This window comes from Amblyomma mixtum, chromosome 5 (genome assembly GCF_055824585.1).
Source record: "Amblyomma mixtum isolate Tamu chromosome 5, ASM5582458v1, whole genome shotgun sequence".
In the NCBI taxonomy this organism is placed as follows: Eukaryota; Metazoa; Arthropoda; class Arachnida; order Ixodida; family Ixodidae; genus Amblyomma; species Amblyomma mixtum.
This window is the reverse complement of record NC_143016.1, coordinates 37660308-37674635: the sequence shown is the minus strand read 5'-3', so window position 1 is coordinate 37674635 and position 14328 is coordinate 37660308. Positions and strand designations below refer to the sequence as shown.

The window sequence follows — 14328 nt, the reverse complement described above, 5'->3', positions numbered from 1 at the left end:
GTGGAGCAAATTTCTTCACAACTGTTTTCTCTATTTTGACCCCCGTCTGTCTTGTTACATACCATTATTTGAGATAATCTTGGTTTTCCACTTCTATAGATTGTAGATTTCTGGCGCGACAATGGATGACAAAAAATTTATGCAAAGAAAGAATCGAAGATAGTCTGCACGCATAGCGTTCATTTAAAAATGCAGTGAATGTTGAACCAGTCTTCTACCACATCTTGTCAAGTGTGCAGGTGTTACAGAAGGTGTAGAAAAGAAAATTTGTAAAAAAAAAAAAGTTCAAATATAATGCTGAAATTTTATGCACTTAAGTTTGAAAGCATTACCAACATGCAAAAAATTTTTAAACAAAATTCATCAAAAAATAATAGAGTCAGCCTAGAAGTCGTATAAAAAGTGCACAGTCTTTCAATAGCAGGTCTCTGTCAAATGCTGAATTAAAGCAGTAACACTAGTCCCATAACTGAACTTTCACGTGAGAACGTATACACCTCGCTCAGCCGAAAAGACGCCGGCGCAGTAGGTACCATGTGTTTGAAATAATCGGGGTCTGCGTAAAAAAAAATCGTATCATGGTACTTTGTGATTTTAGTGATTGATGACAGATTGGTGTATGATAGGCAGTGATAAGTTAATGAAATCTTTGTGATTAATTGACAAATGACAAAAAAAACAAACAAAAAAGGGGGTTAAAAGGTATCAAAATGCTCGGAACGAAAAGCCAAAGCTTGATGATGCTAATTAAGAAAATTTACAGTGTGTAACTGATCAAATATTTGAAACAATTGGAAAAAAAAAAAATGAGAAATGTGTTCAAAGGTGTCAAACTGCTCAGAATGGGAAGCCCAACCAACTACACAATCTCGTCATGCCCTTATGACGGAGCTTAAGCGTCCTCTCCTATTCTCATGGCTTAGATCAGTATGAAACAATAATTTGGAACTTCCATAGATTTCAAAATTGCATCGCTGATTCGGTGATATGTGAGCTTTCTAAATAGCAGAGTGTAGTGCTGAGCAAAAATGAATGAATTAGATAACAAGACGCATGCATCATTAACAGCGGTATAACTTCAAACATTTATTCCTGTAAGGGCGGAGTGACCCCGCCAAGTGCACCTAAGTTGTATCTGCAGCAAGCAAGCCACTGCCCCTGAAGCGCATGGAAAATGGTGATAATTTACTCTTGGGTATGGCAATGGTTGAAGCAGAGGAGGCAGTGGCCTGAGCTTGTCACCGGGGTTCTCTACTTGCTGCATCTATTTCGTGGACTGCTCCAGATAGGCAATCAGGTCCCCTCGATCCTGTACCTTCTTAAGACCAGCGAAAACCATTTTGGTGCCTGGAATGTACTTCTTAGGGTCTTCCAAGTATATAAACAGCGTGTCCTTGTTCCAGGTGATCCCTGAAAGACAAAGGTTTAAGATGATCCCTTCATTTTGTAGCAATCACCCTTGCATGTATTTGCATCTAAACAAACACAATGTAGGAACTAAACACAGAGATTTTTTTTAAATTCACATCATTCCACCTACAAAGAACCTTAAACTTAAAATAGTCCCTGAAAACTATTGCGCATCTTGGGACCTCCTCCTCTAATAATTAACTCACATATTCATATGTAACCAATCTAGAAAATAAAAATCAATTCAAATAAAAAACATGGAATTAACAAAGTGTGAGTAACCAGATAATCGAGATAGATGGAATAACTTCAATGTACAACAGATACACGCAGGGCTTTAGACCTCCCGCCTAGACGACGCCTAAGAGTTCTTGGATCCCAACGAAGTCTTTGGCCAGTGACACGAGTTGAGTCTCTGGGTCAGAGCTGAGTAGTTGGGTTTTCCACCGTTCTAGCGTCCTAATATTACAACCTTCAGGTGGAGCCTATGGGCATCCCCATATCATATGGTTGAGATCAGCCCTGTCCTTACATTACACCTATCACCTATCAGTGTACTGCCCCGGATAGTAATGGCTGCAAGCAACAGGGTCCGGATACGAGTTTGTTTGTAGGCGATTGCATGTTGCTGCCTGAACTTTGTCTAACGAGGGTTCTGCAGGTAAAAATAATTGAAGATAAAAAGATATGTGCACCCATCTCTGCACTACTGTACAGAAAAACAAATGCTTGAATAAGGGGAGACAACGAAAATCTTACGACCTAGTTATTGCCTGGGACTTAGTTTGGCTGCAAGTGAGCACAGCTGGTTATTATGAGAAGGAATACAAAGCACTATTTCAAGGCACACACAGAAAAACAGAGTGAAGCTACAGTGAAGTACAAAAAATCTAGAGACTATATAAATATGTGAATGTGGTGGCTCTAAGTGCTCATTGATAATCACTTTTAATGTAGCTTTACATTTTGTTCGAAGCAAATCATAAGACTGCCAAGCAGACTGACAGCATTTTTCTCCAATTCCTATCGTTCATAATGCAAAAAAATTGCCAGTTACTGATGTTATAAAAAATAAGCAACTGTTTCACATGAACCCACTTCTCATTAAGTGCCCCCCCCCCCCCCCCCCCCCCCCCCCCCCCCCCCCCCCCCCTCCCCCAGCGGTTACAGTTTTTAACCTTGGGATTGCCAAGAATTTTGCCTTGCTAATAACATGCACATTGTTTAGTCACCATATACAAGTGTTTAGCTAGAATGTGACACACAAGTATTTGTTAGGGTAGTGAAGACAGTCACCTTTGCTCTTGTTGGCATCTGTATAACTGTATCCTGGTGCCTGGCCTGTTTTGCGTCCAATCAGGCCATGGAGGTTCGGGCCTGTCTTGTGCTTGCCACCAGCTTCTACTGTGTGGCACTGAGCACACCGCTGCACAAATATCTTCTTGCCCTTCTCAGGGTCACCCTTAGGGACGTCACCCATGGCCTGAAAGAAACCAATGCACAAAACCCCTAAACCACACTGCACCTCACCAATATAAACAATGAAAGCACCGCTTGCTGAGACAGTCCTTGCTGACAGTCAATGATCAATACGATGTTTAGCCAGCCGACTAAACCTATAAGGACTTATGCTCCATTACCCAGTATGTGTGCAACACTATCAATGCTAAAACACCCATCAATCATCAAGGCTTAGCAGAGTGAAAGGCAGAGCAGTGATAATCAGCGAAGTAATACACTTCTGTCAACAGATTACTCGCATAGCAGACATGAAACAGAACAGTGACAATTCACCTATGCTGGGGAGACGGGTAAACCTAAATGACAAGAGCCGAGAGGGGTTACGTGATCAAGCATACTCTTATGAAGCACCAGTTGTGCCTCCAGTTTCCACCCGCTGTACATTTGGTGCTACAAAATATGGTAAGACATGCCGATAACATTTACAGTGGTGCTCCAGCCATTTCAAGTTCTGGAGCAATTTTTGGAGCAGAAAAATATCCATTCTGGAGCACATTTGTATCAGAACGATAACCCTGGAGCAACATGGGAACAGCATGAACGGAATAAAGGAGTCACAGAGAGTTTGTTCCTAACGAGATAAGGTTCAGCCTTGCGTAGCTAGGAAAAAAACAATCACAAAAACAGAGAAAATATTTTATTAATGCTCACACTGCCTTGCACGCAAGTTCAACCAAGCGTGCTTGACTAAAAGTCCAGAGAACACGTTTACTAGAATCATTCTTTTTTCATGTTGGTTCTACAGTTAAACGTGGTCATAACGAAATTTTTAAAAAGTCTGAGATTTTTCTTTACATTTTTCTTTACAACCACGCGGCAGTGATGGCCGCGCACTGCTCATGTCTTCTCTTTTTTGCTATGCCCTATCATTTTTCGCTGCTTTTGAGCATGAACAGTTGTAACGCCATGTGGTATGACGTTCCAAAAGAGAAAGAGCCGGAGATGCGCCAACGGCGCTGGAGCACGGCGCGTTGCGCCAACTGCAGCGGCTCGATGCGATCGGCATTCCTCTCATGTCAGTTCGTGCTTTATCGTCACGGAACTTTCGCGTGGTTCTAACAAATTTTGAGTGGCTCAGCACTAACAGAGAGAGGGCGTAGCCAGTTCGTTACATCAAGGTCAACTCCCGCAACACCTTTACTACATGAAGGTCTGAAATCACGCGCTTCAATGGGGGCGGCGATGGTCTTTATGACTAGGCTTCACCGGACGCTCCCTGCTCAGTTTTTTTCCCTATGGGAGCCGGCTTCAAAAAATGTGAAGTAACAGCCTCTCCCGAGTTCTTTCCTTCCTCCATAAAAACTGGCTGCTAAATTCTACCACAAGGCAGCCCACCAACGCCCTAGGTTGCCAACTGCGAAAAAATTTTAGTAGGTTGTCAACCGAAATCCTGAATGGCTCAATATAGTTGCTTTCCCGCGACCGTATCTTCTTTTTGGAGCAGCTAAGGCGCAATATTGATCAATTTGTCACTTTTGGAGCAGACTGGTGCAGCAAAATGTAAATGTATCAAAATGGAGCAAATGGAGCAGCTGGAGCACCACTGCATTTATAACAAATATGCAGCTGCATCATTTGCCGGACCCTAGAACAATCAATGGAGAATTTCTTGGCCCAACGTTACTGAGGTCAACAAGTCGCTTAACCATGCCAACTACAATTATTCTGAACTGACATCCGCCAGTTCCAGTTTAGAGCTACGTTTAGAGTCCCTTCAGCCCAGCATAGTCGGTGTACGTGTAAAAGATGACCTTGGCAGGAGGAGTGCCAGGGGAACTCGCACTGACCCTTTTCGCGTTGTGTAGCTAAAAGTGCACTGTGCTAGCCATTAAAACGTCATTTCGGTCCCTGTGCTCATTTGTATAGTGATAGAGGCGTTAAGCAACGCACCACAAGAGAACGGGTTCTACTCCTGGTTACGGAGGCAATATTTCTGACGCGGGCGAAATGTGGAAACGCCCTTGAGGTTTCTGTGCACATTGAACCCCAGTTGGCCGAAGTTAACCATGGTCCCTACACGGCGGGTATCATCTCACAGCGCTGACACATTAGACTGGTGAAGCAATATCTAAATGTACGCGTAGGCTTTTTGGCCCAAATGTGGGAGCATGCGCGTTGAGGTCGACCTTTTATATTTAAGACTCAGTATATTTAACTATGCTCTCTGCACTTGTGTGGATGAATGAAAAAACTTTGCAGTGAAAGCATTTTGATAACGAGCTCTGAAGGATCGCAGGGAAGCGTCGTCGCTGCTGTTCCACCCATTTATGCAGTCCCAGCAAGTAAAACATGAAGTTGGCCAAAATTACCCGGTGTCGGCAGCAGTTTCAAACTTTCTGTCCCCTGCCGCAGTTAATGTGCACGTACACGCCGCGGCACTGAACAATCGTGCAACTCCTGCATTAAGGCCACCTCACCTCAGCGACTAGATAAGCCCCCATTGTACGGCACCACCTGTCCACGTTCGAGAGAAGCGCAAGGAGCAGTGAACAAGATCTGGTTGTGCTGTCGGGCGCAGTGTCAGCACCTAAATATACTCTTGCACCGTGATTTGACCTTTTATTAAAGTTGCACTGTGTTGTATTCCTGATCAGCCACGCTAGCAACGAACGCCTGCAATTTTTCTGCACACAAGATGGTTCTTTACCAGACTAGAAAACCATTAACAAGAGACCAACTAACTTTGAGAAGTTAACAATTCAGCCAAACGATAAACAAGAATTAAGAATAAGAGCAAGATGAAGACCCCAGCAGGGTGTTAAACTGAAACCTGCTGACTTGAAGTATCAAACAACTGTGGTTTGAATTATCTTACAGCATATATTGCATCATCCAGGATGTTGCATTTGAAATATTGAACTTTTTATATCAGTGTAAGTGCATTTACAATGACATTTATAAGGCTTCTGAACATAGCTACATAGAGCAAGTTTCATAAAACTTGGTGTTCCACATAAGTGAATAGGCGCACTGCTAGCATAGAATTCGTGTCTAAAAGCTTGCCTTCATACTACCAAAGACATCTTTTCAAAGGTCACCCACTGTCACAGATACCAAGGCGACAAGGTCGATATAATCCTTATTTTTGCTCTATGCGCTAGAGATCTTGAAAGAAGTACAGCCCTGCGACTTATCACCGCATACACCGCCCTACACGCTGCCATTTTGGTGCTTTTACTCAAACGTCCTAAAGCGCCGCGTAAAAAGGAACGCTAGTAATTAAAGTGAGCAGTGCTTTATTCAATGCATCCGTTTAGTAAGCAAAGATGCTCCACCTCAGTGCAATAATGCAGAGGAGCACTGTGGAGAAGCCACTTCCGGCAGAAGAGCCCGGAGAGTTCTCGTGCGCAGGTTCCGAGTACGCCCCTGAGTACGTTGTCCTTTACTAATTAACAGTAACCGAAAAACTCCTTTAAATAAAGCAAAAAAAAAAAACGATCCCAGCAGAAAAAAGCGCCCAATAAGCATCAATGCACATCCCAGGTGGTTAATTACAATATGTAGCAAAACGAACCAAACTAATTAGAAAGAGACGAAACATGCTGAAGAAATCACATTTTGACGCCACGTCATTTAAGCTCGCAGTTCTAGAGAAAGGTCGACGAGGACGGAACGCGACCCGATTCCTACGGGCACATCCCTGACACGGTCACCTTGCGTGCCAACTAGCGACAAAAAAAGATGCATGCATAAACAGACGAAGCCTGCACGCGGCTGCGCAGCTCATGCGCCACGGATGCATTGGCCGGGACATCTCAAGACCGGTAACAGTATCGGTAAAACGCAGCAGTGTTGCGATATAATATGATGCAAGACGATCTTCCAGGAAGCACATTTTTCATTCATTCGTTAGGCCTATCACTGACCTTCAGGAACCGAAATGAAAAGCAGACGATTTTGTATCAGCCATTTAGCAGAAGCGAGCGTCGTTGACTAGGATAGGACAACTATTAATTGTTAGTGAAATAAAAGAGAAATAAAACCAACAGTGGCCCGGTCAGCTGACCAGGAGCTCACCTCACAACGTTCACACGCTGCCGCTACCGCCGGTAGTTCTGCAAAGAAGGTGACCCACGAAGTGCCGGCTGAGAAAGCCACGCCGCACTTGCGTGTACTGCGCATGCGTTTTCCACGGCCACGCATGCGCGGATAACTAGAGGCGTATCGTCTGCTACGCCACGCAATGACGCAAAAATGACGCAGGCGGATGACGCCCGTCGATCGACATCTTTATTGCTGCGCATGATGCAACCACAGACTGATAAACGAGGGTTTTTCGCTGCTAAACGCAAAAAGGCGACGAAAACCATGAGCGGATGATTAACCGTTTATTCATGGAGGTTTCCTTCCTCCACGCGTTCATTTCAGGCACGAAAATTCTGGCCATGGCGGAGATGGTATTAAAAAAAAAAAAATAGAAATCGTTCTACGCCGTGCAACTTGCGGCAGTACCGCGCAAGTTGATACTGACAACGAATTCAGTTGGATAACGTGCAGCTCGCAGTTGGATACGCACAGCATTATCTCGGTGACCGTCAGCTGTGGTGCTTGTGCTTCTTTTTCTGCTCTTCTTTCTTGTGTTTTTGATTCTTAAACGCACCGCAAAAAAAAAAAAAAAAAAAAGGCGATGAAAACAATGAGGTGATATTTAAAACTTTTATTTGCGGTATTAAAACTCTCGCCATGGCCTGGGGAAGATGCAATTTTTATGGCAGCTCCACACAAAATGATACTGCCAATGAATTAACACGATAACATGCAGCTCGCACTTGCATATGGACGGCATTAGCTCGGTGACCGTCGGCTGTGATGCTTGTGCTTCTCTCTCTCCTTTTCTTTCTTGTGTTTCTTGGATTTCTTTTCTTTTCTGCAAAATAAAGCATAAACAACAGATGGTAACTCAAGTATATAAAGAATTCATACAACATTTATGACAACTAAACAAACTGGAAGCGTAACAAAGACTTCATTAGAGGCTTGTGCAAGCCAACATGAAGGGCGCAAAATCTTCAGTTAAAGAACCGTAATTCATAAAGGACACAAATGATGAAAAAAACCCCGTCATTTTGAGTCAGGCACAGTATAAACAAGTGTTATGTAAGTAGACAAGAACTTGCTGAGTGTTTCACTCACTCACACTCCCACAACCACAAGTGTGCAAGCCCCAACTGGCAGGAATTTGATCCTGCATTACAGCACATGTGGCTGCTCTCCTGCCTTCAACAAGATGATTAAAAGCAGATACAGCGCATCCATTGCTCTAAAATTCACGAGGTGCTCCTTGTCATTCCACAAGACGAAGCATATACCTGAAAGATCAGTGTGAAGATTCTGCCCCCCAAGCTTATGTTATTTTTCAAGCCTAAAAATAAAAGCTGCCATAAATCAGCGCTCGTACCTGTTGTTTTTCTTTGACCTGGGTTTCACACTGCTTTCTGTTAGTGGTCAAATGCTTTAGGGGCCCCCCAAAAGACAAATTTTTATTTTATTTTTTTTTTTTAATGTACAAAACTGGTCATTTAGTACCCGTGCTGCCACCTGTCAGCAAACTGAAAAAAAAAAATGGTTTGTATAAGCTCTACTCACCTTAAAATGGACACACTGTGCAAGAAAACACATGACACGACACATGACTCATCATGCGCCAGAAATGACAGTTAGCTTATGACGAGCCTAGCTAGTATAAGTCTGCTAGGGGGTTAATACAGATTACCGCCAAGCCCAAAACGCAGTGTCTGTCGAGAAATTATTCAAGTGCACAGTCTTCACAACAATTGCATCTTCGCCGGGCCATGGCCAGAGTTTTAATACCGGAAATAAAAGTTTTAAATATCCCCTCACTGCTTTTGTTGCCTTTTTTTGCAGTGCGTTTCCCAGAACAAAATGTTAAAGGATTCATTTCTCTTGTCAAGATATATGAGCACTGAAAAGAAAGAAAAACCTGCACTGAAAGCCTGGAAAGAATATTTGCCTGTCCTAAAAAAAGGACGCCCACCCCAGCAGTACAGGCACTGTCCAAACCATTAATGCTAACCTTCGTATCCTCAGTCTGCTACATGTGCAATGAGAAGAAAAAAATAAGCAGCCTAGGTCACTGCAGAGGTGTACCCTCACAAGCGCAAAAATAAGCTGCAATGACTGTCTCCGAGGCATATATCGAGCTTTAAGAAGCACAAATCAACATGTGTAAACAAAAGGACATCCTACTGTATTATACACAGCAACTGCCTGCTCGCTACCACACAGATAAACAGATTTTCTTGTAACGCGGCAACATGCGCTGCTGGGTGCTGTACACTGACTTGTGTTCGGTTTTGTGCTTTTTGCTGGAGTTTCCCTCCCTCTCCTTTCGGCGGTCATCTTGGGCAGAAGCAGCAGGAGAAATAAACTCCACACCTTCGGCTGGCCGCTTCCCACGAGTGCAGAAGTCCCCCCTGCATGACATTATTTACAACAGATCATAAAGCAGCGCCCAGAAAAAAATTTGGCAGGAGAACAGATCTGACTCAGCCAACAAATTATGAAAGCACTGTTACAAATTCCAAGGAAGCAGAAAGACACATTAAAGCCCATATTTCCAGTCTTCAGTGCCACTGCATAAGAATCAATATGTACCATTCGTAACTAGAAAAAAAAAAGTAATACAAGCACCTATGTTATAGTCTTACTTAGTAATATATGTCATTTTAAAACAGCACAAAAAAGACAGGGATGCAGGGAAGAGACGTACACACGAGCGTTTATCAAATAAGGACACTTGTGTCAGTGCGCCATCAGTGCTTTCATCCGACAAAGAAATACTGTTTCTATCTGCCAAGAGACGATAAGCTTTCTTTGATTACTCCACATTTCCCTCTCTCTTTTGTGCTTTTCTCTGTTTTCTTGTCTTTTGCACAATCTTATAAAAGTGAGCTTCTTTACAATAAATCACCAGTTGTAAGTCAGCACTCGTGTGCGTGTCTCTTCCCTGTGTCTGCGTCTTTTTCGCGCTGTTTTAAAATGAATTGTCACCAACCCACCCGAGCTTCTAATTGGTTAGCTACATACCTCTTCGAGTAGGTACGGTCAACAGTAAGTAAACAGATAATAGGGGATATTCAAAATTCCTCAAATGCGCTTTCCCACATAACTATGTTGCCTAAAACAAGATGGCCGACTTCACTATAAAGAAACTACGTGGGCTGCAGGACAGGCGCTAAAGGTGTGGATAGAATGTAAGAAACGTATCTTGGAAGAATCAAACAAAAAACTAGTCTTTCTTGCTCTGTTTCAGCTGGAAATGCATGGTCAGCCATCTTGTTTGGGGCAACTTTGTTAGGCGGGAAAGCGCCCTTGCGGAATTTTGAATATCCCGTATTCCAGTCTCGGGCCATTGCAGCAAGACACAATAATTTCATTGCATGGGAGAGCTTGTGCAGAATTTCAGAAACACAAGCTCCAGAAAGTGTACCTTGCACTGGTGCCCACCCCTGAGACTCGGTCAGTCTCCACGTCATCCCTGCTGCCATCGCCCCTGCGCAGAGACTCTGTGACCTCCTGCAAAAACCAAACTTAAGCATAAAGTGCACAGCTGCACAACAGCAAATGCAAACCTGCCCTGTTTTCTTTTTGTCTTAGATGAGGCAACCTTTTCAGCTCTGCAGCATTGCAATTTAACACATTACAATGATTCGGCCAAAAATTAGAATATATCCTGAGGCACCTCTGCAGGCTTGCATACTATGGTGCAGAGTGTGTCTATTGGTATTATGGTGCCTATAAGAGTCTACGTATGAATTTCACGAAGCTAAATGACCAATTCACACATACTGCAAAATTTGCATTAGCAAACTAATTAACTGCATTAGCAAGCGACTCAGGCTATGAGGGACGCCGTAGTAAGGAGCTCCGGAAATTTCAACGACGCGGGTTCTTTAATGTGCATGAACATCACATGAAACATGGGCCCCTAGAACTTCGCCTCCATTGAAATTCGACCGCCGTGGCCAGGATCGAACCCACGTCTTTCGGGGTCAGCAACCGAGCGCCATAACCACTGAGCCACCGCAGTGGCTTTTTTCGAAGTTTCACCCCACCTTAAGTTAAGCCACATCCTTTATGTATGATACTACTTTTTAAGGCTGAAAAGCTTCTAAGCAATGTCTTCAAAAATCACAAGTGGAGTGCTAATTACCCTTGCCCCAAAGATTAATCGATAAGAAAGGACAAACTGCTCTCACCGCTTTTGTTAGTGGCTGGTGTGTTGGCTTGGCTGGTGTAGCAAAACCCCTGTAGCATAAAAATCCACAGATTACACAGACAGCAAGCCAATCAAATTCTTTAAAAACATGCATGGGAAATACCAGTGAAACTACATTTCATTAGCTCTTTTGAAGACTAATGTCAGATGCAAACTCCATTTCTCAGTTGGAGTTCAAAATGACACCCCTAAGACAGCATGTTTATTAGAAAAAAATGCAAATCTGAAGCTATGTATTTGCACAAATCTACAATGCAAACACATGGTAGATGTAATGCATGGTGTAATGTAAATGGTATGGCTGAAATTTAATTTTCTGCTTATGCACGCACCCAACTAGAAACAATTACAGATATTTCCTACAATATACTCATGAAAAAAACCTCTCAAAATGCTCTGTGCCGTAGATTCCGTCGAAGTCCTGTACTATAACGGTGACCGTCATGACCCACTCACAATGCCGCCAGCATGGCTTCTTCTTCTGCCTTCTTGGCAGCAGCGATCTCACTTTCTCTTGACGTCGCCGCAGCCTGTGCCTTCTCCTTGGCATACCACGTCAGGTCCTTGCCTTTCTGCCATCGACCAACAGGCGCCCGGAGAGAATGCCCTGTTCATGGAGTGGACACCACCACGAGGATGAGAATTAGGTTGACAAACAATGTACCGATGAGTTCTCTACGCACAAATTTGAAGATTAAGCTCCAGCAGTCACCACTTCACTTTAACGCTTGCCGCGTTACAGAAACCAGCGCTTCAGGTTATATAGTGAGCGAACAAGCAGAAGATGACGTTATTAAATGATTTGTGCCGAATGCGACAACACAAAATGACTGTTCTTGCATTCTAGCCGGTGGAGAAACACTGCGCCGGGCAGCGAACGAAAGGCAACTAAATATGTGAAATCAGTACTGCTCTAAAACTCACCTAGGTAGTTCTCTCGGTACTTGTCGTCTTTGACGTCTTCCCAATTGAACTGGTCGGCACCACCCCGAGTACCGCCACGGACGGGATGAAACATCCTCTCGATACCTTTGACAACTTTCGCTCTTTGCGTTTGGTCTCCTCAGACGTAATGAACGATCACAGCCCTTCTCGTCTTTTGAAAGACGTAGTACATAAGCTAACTGCAATAACGTACAGTCTCAGCAGCACATGAAAATCGATAGCAAAAAACGCAAACGCAATTGCATGACAGTTTCGCGCACAAACACCACTACCGCCGTCATCTACTGGATAGGCTTGACCGGGCTTGACAGCTTGAAAAGCTTGGCGCTTGACTCCCTAGCGCCCCTAGCGCCTACCAATGGCCTATCGTTTTCGCAACAGTCCTGCAATAAGGCTCAGACACGAAACAGATCTGCCAAGTTTAATCGAAATTCGCATATGCCAACGCACAAATTCAACTCTCCAGAAGTTTTTTTTTATTTTACACGTCTTTGTTTCGCTAGAACTTTCATCGGCCGAAAGTAGCACAAGTAACAGTCTTTCAGCAAGCAACGCCGTTTAGCAACACGTCGTCTGCTCAAAGCTACTTTCGTCTTTGGCATTGCCGTGCACCTAGCTCGTGAAGCTGGTGTAGTAGTAAACAATGCTGCCTCGAGCGAGTTTCCACATACAAATAAAAGCTATGCGGTTCGGCGTTATCACAAACCAACTAGCGAAAACACCCCTCGGCTCGCTTTACCAGCAGTGTAAGAGTCTGAAATTTCGCTGCATCAGTGAGCTTGCGTCTAGGGTCCACTCACGATGTATCCTTGTACAGTTGACTGCAGTTTTCGGGGAACGTGCTTTGCTGCTATAATACAGGGCCGGTCTATGTCTCAGCAAAGGGGGGGGGGGGGAAGCCTTCTTAAAAGGAAAAGATGCTATAATTTGTAAACAAAAAGGAAAGCCAGAGGGAAATTGGAAAATGCAACAGGTAGTCGTCTACAAGTATTCACCCAGAACTGAGAAACTTCATTCACTTACCATTCACCTACTAGGACAACCTGCTGCTTTACACTACCTCCTTAGGCCTCATGCATGAGTGCAGCACAGTTGCAAGCAATTTCTCTGTGCAGTCTGCTATGATGCTGCATGAGGCCTATGATGCCAACACAAATTATTGGAGACTAATGCTTTTCATTTCAACCATTGTCATTCACCTTCATTTTCCAGAGGCAAACTGCACAAAAAAGGCCAAATACTCCCTATCCGCAATTTATGCATATTACTCACAGTGCTAAATTCAGACAAACGTAGTTTGGCCAAAACTCCACTAAATTTCAAGTCATTGGTGAAGGAGAGTCTTCAAACATCGCGCAAAACACCCCTCTCTGCCGAATCTCCATGGCGCACAAACGAGATGGCACCACCAGGCTGACAGAACGGCATGATTTTCTTCGGCGTCGCCGCAGACGATCCAAATATGCGACTTTTTTTTGATCGATTCAGGCAAGTAACCCAAACAAATGTAGCATGAAACAATTCTGCCAACCAACTGTCATTTCTGTGGTAACTTTCAGCCTGAACAATTCACCCGTTTAGCTAAGAAGCAGCATTCTACTGCGCGTTTATTTCCGCAACAGTCGGTAGAACCTACAGCACATTTGCTTTGACCCCATCATATGTTTGGTGCAGTCTTTTTTCTGGCTGAGGATCTGCAAAAGCCGATGAAGCAGGGTTCACGAATTGCAACACCGCAGGCAGAAGAGAGATCTGCACTGAATGAAACAAATTTTTTTTATTGCATAGTGACCATGCTGACAAAGACAAATCTAGTTATGCGTAGTATTCAATGTTACAGGAACATTTAGCCTTAAAAATGCCTTAAACAATTATGCTAGGCCTAATTTAATTTCCTGCATTGCAACTACAATTTGAGGCAGTTTGTAACAAAAATGTAAACAGTGGGATGTAGGAGGTGTGAGGTGGCCCACTTCATGAATGCTCGCAGTACGGTGGATCTGTGAAGGACAAGGGAAACGAAATGGATAGGATTTTGTCTCTTGTCCTGTCCCATTTTTCTGGTGCACTCCGTTGCAAGAATGTGAATGTCAATGTTGCAGTACTTTGCGAGCGTTTAGAGTACCATAGTGTGACGATTCGTGAGCGTACACCAGTGCCCGCATAAACCCGGTCAGTGACTCCCTGGAAGCGGCCGACCGCACCATCCTGGC

The 14328-nt window shown here is 43.8% G+C and overlaps 2 protein-coding genes across 3 annotated transcripts; both read right to left on the bottom strand.

The window, feature by feature from the left end:
• Window positions 1-1061: 1061 nt before the first annotated feature.
• On the bottom strand, window positions 1062-7097 carry LOC149341817 (cytochrome c-like). Its single transcript, XM_089544032.1, has 3 exons — window positions 6949-7097; window positions 2707-2893; window positions 1062-1410 (listed from the first exon to the last, which is right to left on the bottom strand). Exons 1-3 carry the CDS (start codon window positions 7072-7074, stop codon window positions 1265-1267), a joined length of 459 nt encoding a protein of 152 aa, XP_089400158.1. The 5' UTR covers window positions 7075-7097; the 3' UTR covers window positions 1062-1264.
• Window positions 7098-7591: 494 nt separating this feature from the next.
• On the bottom strand, window positions 7592-12426 carry LOC149341816 (multiple myeloma tumor-associated protein 2 homolog). 2 transcript variants are annotated; one of them, XM_089544030.1, is made up of 6 exons: window positions 12095-12230; window positions 11627-11777; window positions 11151-11199; window positions 10382-10467; window positions 9234-9365; window positions 7592-7798 (listed from the first exon to the last, which is right to left on the bottom strand). In XM_089544030.1, exons 1-6 carry the CDS (start codon window positions 12186-12188, stop codon window positions 7717-7719), a joined length of 594 nt encoding a protein of 197 aa, XP_089400156.1. In that variant the 5' UTR covers window positions 12189-12230; the 3' UTR covers window positions 7592-7716. The 2 variants fall into 2 exon arrangements, with proteins under 2 accessions (XP_089400156.1, XP_089400155.1); XM_089544029.1 differs by lacking the exon at window positions 7592-7798 and adding an exon at window positions 8415-8480 and having other exon boundaries at window positions 12095-12426.
• Between the last annotated feature and the right edge of the window lie 1902 nt (window positions 12427-14328).